General features: G+C 54.8%; 1 protein-coding gene across 2 annotated transcripts in view; it reads left to right on the top strand.

Annotated features, from left to right (window-relative positions):
• The window catches only part of HELZ2 (helicase with zinc finger 2), a 54436-nt gene extending 38692 nt beyond the window's left edge, over window positions 1–15744 (top strand). For both annotated transcript variants that reach the window (XM_075900930.1, XM_075900931.1), the window contains exons 13-20: window positions 707–851; window positions 1951–2067; window positions 2806–3001; window positions 4946–5080; window positions 7505–7720; window positions 9551–9707; window positions 10194–10361; window positions 11765–15744. In XM_075900930.1, the coding sequence (XP_075757045.1) occupies window positions 707–851; window positions 1951–2067; window positions 2806–3001; window positions 4946–5080; window positions 7505–7720; window positions 9551–9707; window positions 10194–10361; window positions 11765–11886 (1256 nt within the window). In that variant the 3' untranslated portion in view covers window positions 11887–15744. The remainder of the gene's footprint in view (window positions 1–706; window positions 852–1950; window positions 2068–2805; window positions 3002–4945; window positions 5081–7504; window positions 7721–9550; window positions 9708–10193; window positions 10362–11764) is intronic.
• The last annotated feature ends 145 nt before the right edge of the window (window positions 15745–15889 follow it).

Below are 15889 nucleotides of genomic sequence, written 5' to 3'. Positions count from 1 at the left end.
ACGGCAGGACCAAGCACCATCTAGAGTAGGGGTGGCCAACCCATTCTGGGCAAAGAGCCAAGATATCAGTGGCAAAGTTGTTGAACCAAAAAAAAAAAAAGCTCGGCCCCTTTAAGAAAACGGGTTTAGAGGCTTTTTGGCCACATCAGGCTTCCACCGGCTGATGCCATCTTTAATCTTTAATTCTCCTTCTTTAATGGTGACACCGGACGGCTCTCCTGCCCAGGTCAGCACAGAAAGCCGGGAGAGGAAGGCTGTTTTCCATGGGCGGGGGAGGAGGGGAGCTTCATGAGCCACGGTTGGCCATGGCAGATCTAGAGACCATCCCTGACAGGTGTCTGTCTAACCCGCTCTTCAGTATCTCCAGTGATGGAGACTCCACAACCTCCCTGAGCAATTTACTCCAGGGTTTCACCGCCCGCACAGGGGGATGCTTTTCCTAAGACATCTGGCAAAGCGAGAAAATGCATTTTCCCAAACAGCAGATGATCCCTACGCTCCAGATGCCCGTGCAGCAGTGTCTGGGATTGCTCCAGCATCCCTTTGCTCTAGAAGGAGCCCGCCCTGACCTGCTCTCGAAGGAGCTTGAAAGCCGGTGCTGCATGACAAGACCCTCGGCTCATTGTCTGAGGGGCCTGTCAAGCAGAGTTTGTTCAGGAGTCCGGGAGTCACTCGGTGGATTTTGTCCCCCCCTTTTCCCCCACAGAGATGCTGTTGAAGATGAAGGGGTCCCTGAAGCCCTTGAGGGTGTATGGTGAGATGATGGAGTTGATGGAATTCCCCTATCCCGGGAGCAACCGGCACGTCTCCCGGAAAGCAATGCGGGATGCGAAACCCAAGTCGGAGCTCAGGTAGGACAGTACAGCCCGAGCGGATTAAAGCAGGAATGTGGGCAGAGCTGGAGCTGAGGACGCCCTCCCGTAGCCTGCTGAGAGGAGGGGGAGTGCATCCGATTGCAGCTCGGGGGGGAGTTGCACGAGCGGGAACTATGGACAGGCGGGAGTAGAATTAGGAATCGAATCGGAGCCTTTCCAGCGCCATCCGCTGCCACTTAGGTTGTGAACAAGGCTCTGTCATCCCCTTGGCTCTGCATGTCCTCTCTGCTAAGTCCTGTCAGTTTTCCCTCTCTGAAGGGTATGTCTACACTACCACCCTAGTTCGAACTAGGGTGGTTAATGTAGGCAACCGAAGTTGCAAATGAAGCCCGGGATTTGAATTTCCCGGGCTTCATTTGCATCTTGCCGGGTGCCGCCATTTTTCAATCCCCGCTAGTGCAGACTCCGTGCCCGTGGCTACATGCGGCACGGAGTAGGTAGTTCGGAATAGGCTTCCTATTCCGAGCTACCGGTACACCTCATTCCACAATGAGTAACGGTAGTTCGGAATAGGAAGCCTAATCCGAACTACCTACTCGGTGCTGCTTGTAGCCGCGGGCACGGAGTCCGAACTAGCGGGGATTTAAAAATGGCGGCGCCCAGCAAGATGCAAATGAAGCCCGGGAAATTCAAATCCCGGGCTTCATTTGCAACTTTGGTTGCCTACATTAACCACCCTAGTCCGAACTAGGATGGTAGTGTAGACATACCCAGAGTAAGTTCAGTGGAGGGTTTTCTTTCTACTGGGCCCCTCGCATGTCCCTCCAGGTGCCCAGGGGCACACCTGCAAACACGGCAGAAATTAGAGACTGAGCTGTCGAGCAAAACGGCAAATTCCTTGTAAATTTGTTCCATTGACTGACTGAAATGGAAAGAAGAAAATATTCGAGGCCCACCTAGAGGGCCTGGAAACATGTACAGCTGCAATGTTTTTTTCTGAGAGATGCTGCTGGCATATCGCCCAGCTGGTCCACTCCATTGTTATGGAACCTCTCCTGATGTGCATGCGTGGGGAAAGGGGGCGTCTGAGGGTTATGTTGAAAAATCTCTTATTTATTTATTTTTTTAAATTCAGTGAAATAATTTTGCACCACCGAATCCGGCAGCCGCCCAATCCTTCATCGCCTCAAATCCGAGAGTTTGACGCACGAGTGAAAAAAGGAGAGGCAATTTCCGAAGACGAGGTTAAGAAGTGAGTGAAAAGACACCCGCAGGAGCGCGGTGGCTGTGGTTGGCTGTACTGGCGCGTGGGTTGGTAGGAAACAGCCAGTGCCTGTAGGCAGCACAATGCAAATCGCCATCTGCGAGAGCGTTGGGATGCAGTTGCTGGGCCAGATCCTCCGCGGCTGTAAACCGGCATAACTGCACGGAAGTCAATGGAGTTACGCTGATTTGCACCAGCACAGGGTCTGCCCTGCTTAATCTTTGCTGAGGTTGGAAACTTGACATGGAAGAACGACCCGCGTCACGTTCCCGAGATTTGCTTTCAAAACCAAATCCAGCCCGCTCATGTTCAGACTGTAGCCCAGACCGGGCTGCGGAGACAGGAGCTCTCTGTGCCCTCTCGGGGAGCGTGCATTGGATGGAGCGGCTTCGGGAGTGAGCTGAGCAGGGGGGTACTGTCTCGGGGGGAGGCGCAGCAAGCTGACAGTGCTTCTAGAGCCAGTTTCTGCCAAGAGGGCTCCTCCTGTGTGGCCCAGGAGACCCTGGGCTGGGGAACGAAGGGACTGGGGATGTAGAAGATTTTGGACTGTTTGGACCCTGAAGCTGTTGTCAGTCCACCGGGGGTCTCCAGCAGGGCCTGTCGGAACCCCTGTGACCCTCTGGGAAGACGTGTCCCCTTTCCAGTGGAGGAACTGAGCACAGGCACAAGTGACACCCCCCCGGGGCCAGCGGTGCGGAATCTGACACCCTTCCCCTTCCCCTGCAGGCACAAAGGCCTGTTGTCAGAGGCCCGGGCGTGGGAGCTGCAACGCCACAACGTCATTCTGTGCACGTGCTCGGCCGCCTCGGCCGCCTCCCTGGTGGAACATCTCAACGTCAAGCAGATCCTCATTGACGAGTGCGCCATGTCCACCGAGCCGGAGACCCTCATCCCTCTGGTCAGCTACGAGAGGGCCGAGAAGGTGAGTCCCTCCCGATGGCTGGGCACGAGGGCGCTGGGCGTTGTCCCTGGAGCGCTCCCCATGCCCTGCGCTCGCCCTAGGCCAGCGGCTGCGCTGGGGGTGGGATGTTGGGCGCTGGGGCTGGTGGCTGCAGTGGGATCGGGAGCAGCGGGGGGGCTAAGGCAGCTCCCTGCCTGGCCTAGCCCTGCAGACTGCGCCGCGCCCCAGAAGTAGCCGGCAGCAGGCCCAGCTCTGGGGGGACGAGTAGAGCACATCGGCTGGGACCCTGCTGCTGGCTGTTTCTGGGGGCAGCCTGGTCTGCAGGGCCAGGAGAGGCAGGAAGCTGCCTTAGCCCCCCTGCTGTACCGCTGAGTGTGAGCCGCTGGAGATAAGCCCCTCCTGCCCCAGCCCTCGCCCCCCCCAAAGCGGGAGCCCCGTATCCCCAAAGCTCCATCCTCAGCCCCTCCCCGGAGCCCACGCGCCAGTCACACGATGTCGGGTCGTGGCATCAACGATTTCCTTCAACCGGGTCGTGAGGAACAAAGTGTGAAAAGCGCTGGGCTGGCCCAGAGCGGCCCATCCGTGCCGGCGCGGCTGAAAGCCACCAACCTGCGTGATGCATTCCAGGCTCAGATGTAGACGCTTTCCCACCCACCCCTTTCGGCACAAACACCATCCAATGAGGCCAACAGATTGGCCGGGCCCGTGGGCAAGGCAGGTGTGAGGGGGAGGGGTGTGACGGTGAGTTGGGGGTTCCCCGATCCTGCACCCCCGTAGCAGCCAGAACAGTCTCCAGCAGCCAGTAAAACAGAGAGGGGTTTGTTGATTTTCCAGAATACAGCACAGCACAGACGTGATGTGGCTACCGGGGGCAGGGCCAGGATGGCTCAGGGCCCTAGGGTTAGGGTCCATCACCCCTCGCCCCCAGCTTAGCCTGTTCTCTCCATGCTTCCCAGACAGCAACTGCCTCCCCCCCCCCCGGCCCTACCCCCCAGCCCAGTGCTGGTCTCCACCCTCCTCCCTTTGTCTCTCTCCCTGGGAGGCTGGGCCCAGGTGTCTGGTTAATCCACGTTTGGATGAGTCAATGGGAATCACATTACAGCACGGAGGGGGGGGGGGGGGAGACACCGGGTCACAGAGCAGACAGCCCCCCACTACTCCACAAGGGGCTTCACACCCTGGAAGGGGCGGGGCCTCCAGTGGAAGGGGCGGAGCTGGGGCTACCCTCCGCGCCGCCCAGAGCGTGCCGCATGGGGCTCCTGTGGTTTTAAAGGGCCCAGGGGTCTGGATGCTGCAGCAGTAGCAGCAGTAGTGGCTGGGAAGTCCAGGCCCTTTTGAATTGCCGGGCCTGGGGTAGTTGGCTCCCCCCATCGGTGGGCCTGCCCATCCCAAGTACATTGTGCGCACACAAGCCAGTAGGGGGTCTAAACACACACACTGAAGGGGTCTGTGACGAGGGGGCTGGCTGCGGTATGAAGCCGGTCCACACACTCGCTGGCTTGCCCTAGACGTCGCACTTCAGCCCCACACGTGCAGTCGCTCAGACCCATATGTGGCGTGGCTCTCCTACAAGCCCCCTCGGCGCTGAGGGGGGCACGTGGATGGACGAGGGGGACGCGCTCTTGGCATTCCCTGGAAGAGACGTGTCACTGCAAGCTGGAAACTTGCTCCCCGGGATAGACCCTTTGCGTGTGGCGAGCCAGGCTGTGCCTGGGACACTGACCCGCCTGGCCCTGGGAGAACGGAACGGAGGCTCTGGCAGGGTGTCACTCAATGGAGGGCCTTGAATGGCAAACCATGCCCGGACTGTAAGCAGGAGCCCGGTTCTTTGGGGGGCCCTGATCCCTGAGTGAGGTTGCTAGGGGCTGCCCTAATGGACTGCCCATACCCTCCTCCATCGAGGCAACCGGAAGGAGCAGGGTGGGGGAGGCGGAGAACCCAGCGAGTTCACTCCGTCTTTTCTAGGTTATTTTGCTCGGGGACCATAAGCAGCTGCGGCCCGTGGTGCAGAACGATTTCTGCAAGAACCTTGGCATGGAGACGTCCCTCTTTGAGCGGTATCGGGACCAGGCCCTCATGCTGGACACGCAGTACCGCATGGTAGGAGTCTCCGGGCGGTCTTCCCCCTCCCCTCTTCCCTCCCACCATGGGATGTGCCGCTGGCGTGCCCAGCCCGTCGGGACGCGGCAATTCTGCCGTGACTGCTCTGCCCAGGATAGGAAATGATGATCCTCTGCTAAGCCGGAGAGTATTGATCTTCAGGGGAGCCCTCCTAGGTGTTTCTTTTGTCAGGGCACGGCACCTGCCGCTGCAGGGGAGCTTCCTGCACGTGGTTTTCTCAGCTTCCCCAGTAAGTTGGCCGAAATGCCAGCTGATAATGGGGAGGTGCAGAACCATGGGGCTTGCTGATGAGTTTCGCTTAACCCTTTAGTCGACCTGACTGGCATAGAATCCTAGAACTGGAAGGGACCTCGAGAGTCCAGTCCGCTGCCCACCTGGCAGGACCAAGCACCGTCTAGAAATCAGTGGTCCCCAACGTGGTGCCCTTGGGCACCATGGCGCCCGCTGGGGCATTTCTGTGCACCCGCCGAATGATCAGGGCCGGCCCAAGCCGTTCTTGCGCCCCAGGCGCGTGGAGCATGCGTGGCCCCGCCCCCAGGTGCCCGGCAGCCCCAAAAGGTTGAGGACCACTGGTCTAGATCATCCCTGATACTGTGGATTTCCATTGGCATATTGTTAGCCAGTGTAAATCCACATTCCTGTCGCTGATACCTCCTGCATCTCCCTATTTGTTCCCTACGCCCATGGGTTGGCGTGTCATTTGTAATCCCATAGGGCACAACGGTCCCTGCCCCACTGTGCCTTGCACAGCAAGAGCCCCAATTCTGACTTGGGCCTTCGGGTGCTGTCCTGATGCAAATCATTCACGGATCACAATGCCGGAATGGACCATTGTGCTCACCTGATCCGGCCTCCCTTGTGACGTGGGCTATGGGACGACGGCCCTGGATGAATTAATTAGCAGTCGCCGCCTTGAGTAGTGGGTTCAGGAATCGCTGCCTTCTCGAAGGCACGAGTGCTGATCTAGGTGACCCAGGCCAGCTGTGGGAGCCGGCGCTGCCTTCCCGGGGCTTTTCTGTAAAACATTGGCTGCGCTGTAAACAGCAGAGGGGCAAAATTTGGGGTGGCCTCTGATTTTGGAATTGGGATTGATATAGGAACACACAAGTCAAGGGCTGGGTAGTAGGGATGTCAGTGGCTAACCAGTAAGGATCACCCTAACTGGGTGATTGTTACTGGCTGGCCTGGCCGGGGTTGTTCCCTGCCCGTGGGGTGGTAACCCCAGCCCAGCTGGAGCAGACTGCAGAATGACGGGCCTGTTGCATCATGGGCACGGAGCGCTCCAGCCTGGCCTGTGGGCCCTGCTGGCTTCCATTAAATGGTTAACCCATTAAACTTAACGTTTAAACTGATGAAATGGGATTTTTCATCTCTCCTGGGAAACGAGCTGTTGTGACTAGCATTTGAACCTGGGAACCTCTGAAGTGGAATATAGGTGCCTCTACCCTCTGAGCTAGAAGCCAGCTGGTTCCCAGCCTGCGCCGTAGAGGTCTCTTGATGTTAGCTGTTGCTGTGGTCTAGGTACATTGCATTGCTCAGTAACCACACTACGGTTATGTCTACACTGGCAGGTTGTTGCGCCAGAAGTATGCAAATGAGGCTAAGCATGGAATATTGCCAAGCCTCATTTGCATACCTAATGAGCCGCCATTTTTGCGGAAGAGGCTCTTGCGCCAGAAGGAGCTGTCTACACTGCCCCTTCTTGCGCAAGAAAAACCCTCTTGCGCAATCCTGTTATTCCTGAAAATAATCAGCGTAGCAGCATTGTGCAAGAGGGTTTTTCTTGCGCAAGAAGGGGCAGTGTAGACAGCTCCTTCTGGTGCAAGAGCCTCTTCTGCAAAACAACCCGCCAGTTTAGACATAGCCTAGGTGTGTGGGTTACACTTGCACAAGGTGAGTCGTGTGCTTCTGTTCTGGTGAGCCATCAGTTCGGGTATGGTTAGACGTCACAGTTTTCCCGGGATACCTCCCGGAAGAACTCTTCTGCGTCCAGGGAACGTGTTTGCTCTTCCACTTTTTTTTTTGCAATAGAGCAGACGCCCTTTCAGAAGCTCCTGTATTCTTCCTTCTACAAGGAAGAAGGGGGCTTCCAAAAGAGGGTTTTTTCCGACATTTGGCCCAGTCTAGAGGGGCCAAATGTCGGGAAAGCCTCTTCCGACAAAAGAATCAGAAAAAGCTGTAGTCTAGACCTACCCTCAGAAAAGAAGCTTGTGTCTCTGCATACAGATGGCGCTGAATTTCTTGCCCTTTTCATTGGGGGGTATCAGCATTGTGGAGACTATTACGGGTGAGCACGGCTTGTTGTATGAAGAGCCGTGGCTTGAAAAATGGATGGGAAGCCTGTTTGACCCAGAGCCGTTATGTTTGATATTCACGCGAGGTTCTCTCCTTTTGATCTGCCAGCAAAGGGAGATCTGCAGGTTCCCGTCCCAGGAGTTTTACAAAAGTAAGCTGATGACCTCCCCTGAGCTTAGACGCCCGAGCAGCGCCCTCGAACACCAGGGCAGAAGCTGCCCAATCCTCTTCGGGCACATCGAGGGGAAGGAGCAGAGCCTGATGGTCTCCACCGAGGAAGGAAACGAGAATTCCAAGGCTAACCTAGAAGAAGTGGAGCAGGCGGTAAGGAGCGAGATGGCCTTTGGCCAGGGGGCAAGGAGGGCGCCCGTGGATTTAGGGACGTATTGTTTTGCCTCTGGCGTTGTCTGCTCGCTGGGTGGGTCCCATTGAATAGTTGTCCGTCCAGAAACGGTCTTGAGCCAATCAGCTGTGAACGTGGTCGGCGGTGAGCCGGCAGTACAGCCCCACTGCCGTTGGGTCGTTGGAAGGGACTGCGAAGAGATGCGCAAGATCCCGTACGTCCATTGACACGGCACGGCTCTCTCCGTGCCGGACCTTCTCGCCCCATCTCGGGGGGGCTGACAGGGCGTCACTTTTTGTCTTAGACCTGCGATCAGTCTGCGCTGAGAAAACGCTGCCGGAGTCTCACCCTTCTTGCCTTCCTCAGCACCAGCGAGCTCTGGCCCCGCCTGCCAGCAGGCGAGAGACCGTCTTTGTGTAGATCAGCTGCTGTGAAATACCCGGCTGCGTCCCTACCCTCTTAGCCAGGCGCAGCTAGCAGCAGCAGGGGGAGCACTGAGCGTAGATGGGTCTTCCCTGCCCTCCTGGCCAGGAACAGATCGGCCCCCGTGACTGGTCAGCCTCCTTGGAGCCCCGTGGGAGGAGCTGGAGCCAACGGGAGCTCCTGGGGAATCTGAGACCATCCAGCCCACCACTCCCCCGCATTGGGGAGCCCGTGCTGGTGCTCCGATTCCCTCCTCCCCACGAGGTTGGAGCACCAGCACTGGCGTCCTGCTGCCGGAGGGCAGGTTGGGGAGAGCCTTGTAGTCCGGAGCCAGCAGGTGGGGGAAGGAAGTGGCTCCATGCACTGCAGCTCCCCCTCCCCTGGCTGGTGGAACAGCAGTGCCGGAAACTGCTTGCCTGGAGGCTTTTCCCGCTGCTCCCATTGGTCAGAATTATGGCCAATGGGAGCTGCAGGGGCGGTGCCTGGGAGTGGCGGGAGGCACGGAGCCAGGTAAACGCCCTCCATCCCCCTCATGTCCAGACCCTGCACCCTCATCCCCCTCGCGCCCCCTCCTCTCACCAAGACCCCGTACCCCCAGCCTGCTCTGATGCCCTCCCTCCCACCCAGACCTCCCACGCTTGGCCCTTTCCTATTGCGCCATCATGGGTGGTTGGCGGGTGGTCCGTGGGAAGGTCTGTGTTGAGGAGGGGGGGCTGCGGGCCCAAAAGGTTGAGCACCCTGCTTCACACATCGCCATGGCTCGCACAGCTCTGGGCTGCTCTGGGCCCCAGTGAGGATGTGCTGAAATACCCGGCTCTAGTTCTGAGAGGTAGGGTCTTGTTGGTGCGGCAGCGAGCGAAGGCACGTCTCGGCCTCTCGCTCCCGTCTAGTTCATGCGGCTACCAGCACAGAGCAAAGATGCGATCGTCCTGCAGCTGTTTTTTACCCCTGCTTCCCGGTTGACATGGCGTTTTCAGCCAAGAGCTGTGCTGTGCCTGGCTCAGCTCCAGGACAGGTGTGGGTAGCCCTAGGAAAGCCAGGTTGAGTTTTCTTGCGTTCACATTAAAATCTCTGGCCTTGCAGCCCACGACTGGCTCGCCCCCATCTTCTTCCTTCACTTCCTGGCTGTCTGGGCCTGGTGGGCAGAGGTTGAGGAAGGGATGGGCTTCAGGTACCAGGACGGCAGCCGGAATGCATCCCTGGGTGGGATATCCATTGGATGGTCCGAAGCTGGAGGGAGTCTCCTCTCCTCTCCTCTCCTCCCAGTCTGAAGCTGGGGACGCCTGTTCCCCTCTGCCCCTGTCCTGCCATTCCCTCGTGTGTGGACCGAGGGCAACGCTGGCTGTTCCCCCCCTCAAACAAGCCGCTCATGTGGTATGTCCCCTCAGGTGAGGATCGCAAAGCAGCTGACCCTGGGAGGCACCATCCTGCCAGCGGGCATCGCCATCCTGAGCCCGTACAGCGCCCAGGTGTCGGAGATTAACAAGCGTCTCGCCCAGCAGGGGATCCGCGGGATGACCGTGTGCACCATCACGAAAAGCCAAGGTGAGGCCCGTCGGGGGGGGGGGGGGGGGTGGGCAGAGTTCGACGGCGGCGTTTTCCAGCTGGCGGGGAGCGAGACGTGGCCCTCCTCCCCCAGCCTTGCCCCACACAGTCCCAGGGCTCGCTTCAGCCGGCGAGGGGAGCCCTAGAGCCACCTACTTAAAGAACCCCTCAAGTCTGTGTCCCAGGGAGCCAGCCACCTGGCTGGAACCAGCTGTTGAACCCGAGCAAGGGGTGAATGATGCCCAGAGACCCCATTGGGGGTGCTAACCGAGCTGTCAACAAAGGGCTCAGCGGTAGGACAGCTGCTGTCCTACAAACGATTGTGGGATGGAGGAATGGCTCCAAGCGCTGGAGGGACACAGCTGTAGGTTGCTATATTTTCCCTGTAGAGGAATGGATGTTATTCGAGAAGGGAAACCTACCTGCAGCCCTGGAAACACTGATCATTTTCCCATCAGTAAAACGGGTGCCGTTCCTTCTGTCTAGGGAGCGAATGGAAGTATGTGATCCTGTCCACCGTGCGCTCCTGCGCTCGGTCAGATATCGACAGGAGACCCACCAAAAGCTGGCAGAAGAAGAACCTTGGGTTTGTTACTGACCCAAACCAGGTCAATGTCGCCATCACTCGGGCTCAGGAGGGGCTCTGCATTATAGGTGAGTATGCCGGGAAGAGGCCTGGACTAAGGGTGGGAGAGGAAACGCCATAGAAGGAAGGGGGATAAAAACATGAGAGCGGCCATATTGGGTGAGACCAATGGTCCAGTTAGCCAACAGTGGCCAATGGCAGGCGCCCCAGAGGGAGTGAACACAACAGGGAATCCTCACGTGATCCTGCCATCCATTTCCAGCCTCTGACATATAAAGGCCAGGGCACCATCCCTGCCCAGCCTGGCCAATAGCCATTGATGGAGCTAACCTCCATGAATGTATCTAGTTCTTTTTTGAACCCTGTTCAAGTCCTGGTCTTCACAACATCCTCTGGCGAGGAGTTCCACAGGTTGACTGTGCGCTGCATGAAGAAAAACTTCCTTTTGTTTGCTTTAAACCTCTGCTACCTATTCATTTCATGTGGTGACCCCTAGTTCTTAGGTTATGGGAACAAGTAAATACATTTTCCTTATTCACTTTTCCCACACCAGTCATGCTTTTATAGACCTCTATCCTACCCTCCCCCCTTTCTAAGCTGAAAAATCCCCCTCTTTTTAATCTCTCTTCATATGGGACCCTTTCCAAACCCCTTATCATTTTCAAACGTAGAAACAAAAGATTCAAACTTAGAGGCAAAAGATGGTCTTATTTCATTTTTCTATCCTTTACAATGACAATGATTTTGAAATTTGGAGTGGCCAGGAACCAGCCCATGTGTTGGAACTACCCCTCCGAGTTGAAAGCATTGGTCATCCCTGGGTCTTGCATGTTGGTAACACATGTTCTGCGTGCATTACCTTGTTTCTCTGGGCTTGATCATTCTTTCTTTGCGCGCATGCTGACACTAGTCCAGCAGAACTGGACCTGTTGCTATTTCTCTGTTGGTCACATGGACAGACACCAGGCTACGTTTACTAGGGATGGTAAATTGCATTTCATCAGCTAATCGAGAAGTCGATGGGGAAACTGCACAGCTGCAGTTCCAGGTCCCGCTGTGCCTCTGCCTTTTAAATGGCGGCTTTTAATACATTTAAAAAGCAGAGGCGCAGCCTATGGGACTACCTGCTCACGCCCGGTCCCCCCACTGCGCCTCTGCCTCCCCTGCTCCCCACGGAGATGCTCCTGCTCCCTTGCTCTGATAGAGGCAGCCGGGGGGCGGGGGGAAGGCTACTAGTCGAGTCACTACTCGATCAGCATATGCTAGTCGCTTCCATCCCTAGCGTTTGCCGTGACGTGGCAGTGGCGAGAACAGGCTGTGTTAGGGCCCTGCCTGGGGACTTCGGGGCTAAAGGAAATGGCTTTCTCCTGTAGGCCCAGAGGTTCTAGACATGGGTCTCCCAGATGTTCCTCGGTCTGGGATGGGAACTTTAAGCCCTTTCCACTCACTCTTTTTTCCCTTCTGCTAACAGGAAACCGTTACCTCCTGGAATGTAACCCTCTGTGGAGACGACTGCTGGAGCATTACAGGCATGCGGGATGCTACACTTTCGCTCAAGACATTCAGGTTCGGAAGAAGTCAGCCCTGCGCTGATGGGAATGGATCACAACTGGATAAACCGGTCCCTGCCCAAAATGTTTGATTGGGCCCATCAGGGAACAAACCTCTTTTCCGCCCATCAAGCATGTACCACTGTACAAAATGCACCAGGGATTGGCAGCTGCACTTTCTTTGTCTGTTGACCACTTACTTTTCATTTAAAAAAAAAAAAAAAAGGCAACCTTGGGTCAAAACATTCAGCATTTGCAAACCAAAAAGCTGAGGAAGCCGACGGAGACGGGTGGCGATTGTGCTTTTTTGGTGGAAACCAAGAGTTCCTCTGTGAAATTCTCAGCCTGCCTTTTTGTGAGAGCAGCTGTTCTTTGGGGACCAACTATTTCTACTTCCTCAGGAGCCGCACGACGGCATGCGACAGACTGACGGTCCGAGCCGTGATGTGCCAGACCATGACCAAACCTGCCGAGTGCTACCATTAAAGCTAAATCCGAGGCCAGGGACCTATTCGGGCTGTCTCACTTCTCAAAGCAGAAAACCCCATTTGGGTTTTACTTTAAATGAAGGAAGAAATGGGGCAAGGGAACAAAACAAAAATGCCCCAGCCCAAAAGAAGACCTGGAACATGAAATATTTGTGGCCTTTCAGAACTGGTAAATATCACTTAGCCAAGGCCAAGTATTTTTATAAATAGACTCATTGTCTCTTCATGTAAAGGAGGCTGTTGGGAGCTGTATGCAAGTGAACGAGAAAAACAGCCTCTATCAGCAGATTTGGACATTGTAAAGAGATTTTTAAACTGCCCGCCTAGTTTGACTTGAAAATGTTTCCTCTTGTAAAAAATGTTTTTTTCTCTCTCTTTTCTTTAAAAAAAGAAAAAGCTGCTTTTAACTTATTGACTTTTAGTTCCGTGAACTTTGCTTCACAATCTGTGGCCCGTACATTCGCTAACAGCGTCGGTTCTGTGGTAGGTGGGTGTGTCTGTTTTTAAAATAGCCCAGTTGTTGTGAACTGGAAGAGGTGACAATCCTTAGAAGACAGGAGGCTGACGGGAACAGGGATGATGTTTTTCCCAAGAAGTCCTTTGGGACTGTGCGTGTAGTAACGAAATGGCACGCCGCACTGAGCCTTGGAAGCTGCAGCTGCTTCCGTACCTATGGGATGTATGGGGAGCTGGAGCCTTTATCTCCTTATTCCAGTTCGGAGTATATGTGGGCTTGCCTCCACATTTCCTGAGACCACACACGGACACCTGCCGATAGACGTCTGTGGAAGACTGAGCCAAGCTGCCGTTGCAGCATTTTTGCATCCAACAAAAACAAGGCGGGCCTACTGCCCTCACTGGTGTATCTGTTGACCTGTGGAATTGGAGTGCTTTGACCCTTCCTGTTCAGTTTGACTCATGTGCAGCCAAAGAAAGGACAGATCCTTGCTCTCCTGCCTCCCCTAGCCTTGGGTATCGGTATCCGAGAACACGCACATCTGCTCTCCTAATACTGCAGCACATGGGTGTGCGTCCCTCTCTGAGGAAAGAATGTAGAAGGTTTCCTCGCACAGGGAAAGGCTGGTCCTAGAATGTGAGGCCATCTGGGATCCCCGACTCATCCGGATTGACCTCTTGTTATATCACAGGCCAGTAACAGTACCCGGCCTCACGCTGCGCCAGCAACCAAAGTATTACAGCTCTCAGGAGACTAAATATCATGTGCCACGGGCCGAGAATGCATGATTTCTTGGGCCTGACAGCTGTCCCACACTGAAGCCTCTTATCTCAAGGATTCCAAGCGGGCCTTGTTTTTGCAAACAAAGTGTTTGTACAAGTCCGGGATAAACTGTCCAGGGATCACTTCATGCACCAGGGAAAGGAATGGGGGAAAGACCGTATTGGAACCCTTAAGTAAAACACATCAGTGTGGTGCGCACACCCCTACAGCTAGAACAGGGCCTAGCTAACACACGACGGGCACGTCTGTGGTTACAAGAAGATCGACGCTTCGGAGGACGATCTAGCGTTCGATTTAGCAGGTCTAGGACAGACCCGTAAATCAAATGCTGAAGGCAGCTGCTGTCAGCGTCTGGTACCCCTCCTGCAAGGAGGGAGGGAAGCCAATGGGAGTGCTCTCTCCCGTTGGCCTCCCGCTCTGTGGACACAGCCACGGCTCGGCGTAAGGTAAGCTGACTCCAGCTACATGTTTTGCACAGCTGGAGTTGCGTACCTTAAGCCGACCTTCCTGGTCTAGTGTAGACCAGGCCTGACTGTGGTCCCTTTTAAACACAGTGAGCTTCATCCTCCTAGCATAAATCTGGAGTTTTTTCATGAAAAGAATGCAGGTTAAAGCAGTGGACAACTGGTATAAATGAGATGCAAATCAGATGCACTGTAGGGGCTTGGTTTGATCCTGCAGAGCGTTATTTAGCTGGGTTACCTTTTGCTGGACCATTTTCCACTTTTTTATATATAACCCCCCCCCCACCACCACCACCACCAAACTACTGCACCTTGTGAAGTAAAATCCAGAGTGAGGTATGGTGATCAGTCACTGTTACCTGGTATCAGCAGCTCCTCTCAGGACTCTGGTTCTGCAGGAGCTAGGCCTCAGAATGTGTGTGTACAAAGCACTGCCCTACAGCCGACAGGCCACAGTGAGATCCCGGCAGGCTGCAGGGACGTTGTAAATAGGTAACTGCGTCATTGATCACGCAGCCTCAGTAGCCAGGGCGTAGCAGGAAGTGCAATTCACGTGATGTTTTGTGTCCCTGAGTGGTGTGTTATGGATATTGTCTTGTGCTTATGGATATACAGGATCATAAAAGTTAAAATGGAGAAGACTCATTAAATGGAGTCCAGTGATGTGCACAGGGAGATGTCAGTCGGTTATGACGGCAGGATTTTTACCTAAAACTTGTTGACATAAGGCAAATCGTTTTTATTATTATTACGGGGGAGGGGAACCCATGCTGGAATTCCAGTGGGGCGTGTCTGGCATGACGGTGTGCCAGCCGCATCACAAGCAGCACCGCATCTTGGATAAATCAAGGCTTGCAGATGGTAAAATAGGAGCCCCGCGTGGTGTCCAGGAGAGACTGTGACGGGGAAACGTGAGATTGGGGGGCATACGTCCTTTTAGCATGAACTCCAAGTGACCAGAGGGGCGTGCCCAAAGAACAGCACGAGGGTTGCGATTTGGGCTGAAAGGTGTCCAGGCTAGTCCCGAGTCCCCTAAGAGATAGTACCCCAATCTAAGCAGAGCACCCTCTCTACCCCCACTCCTCTGCAGGAATTAGTGGACGGGGGGAGGGGCTGTCTGATTCTCAGCCAGAAGACAGGCACTTGTGAAAACTGGCTTGGTGGGACATGTCCCTGCAAGAGGATAGAATCACCTTCCCCAGCATTAGCCAGAATTTGACCCTATGTGAGTTCAGGAAAGGTGATCTGCATGCAGCGCAAACAGCATCTCAGGTGTCAATCGGATTGAGTAGTTTTAATGTTTAGCCATCTCCCCTGGGTCTGCTCTTGATCCCAGCGAAACCAATAGAAGAATTCTCTTTGGCTCCAGTTGGAGCAGGTCCGGGCGCACTGGGCAGGTCTGGAGGAGCTGCAGAGCCGTGTACAGACCGATTTACTGCAATAAATCAGTTTTTCGATGGAAATAAAACATTACATGTCATGAAATGCAAATTAAGGCACCTTAAATGTAACGGGTTTTTGTGTTTTGTTATTTTGTGTGTGTCTCTAATGTGACTGGTAAAAGCTTTTACAACTACATTTTGGATACAAATATTTTTATCTGCTTCCAGTGTTTTTAAATAAGTCCCTTGACATTCCTGTTTCCTATTTAAGCCATAATTGTAAAGATGATTGAATTTATTAAATGAAAAATGTTTGTTTCTGATGCATTTGAGGTCTCTGTGTCTCCTTGCTTGGATAGAATCCGGGCTCTGCTTAGTTGACAGGATTCTACGGAACTGAGTCTGGACTGAAACAGACGGGAAAAGAGGAACTGAGCAGTAACCTCAGTATTCAGCGGAGGAAACTGTTTTC

This window comes from Pelodiscus sinensis, chromosome 18 (genome assembly GCF_049634645.1).
Source record: "Pelodiscus sinensis isolate JC-2024 chromosome 18, ASM4963464v1, whole genome shotgun sequence".
In the NCBI taxonomy this organism is placed as follows: domain Eukaryota; kingdom Metazoa; phylum Chordata; order Testudines; family Trionychidae; genus Pelodiscus; species Pelodiscus sinensis.
This window is presented reverse-complemented; position numbering and strand designations above follow the sequence as displayed.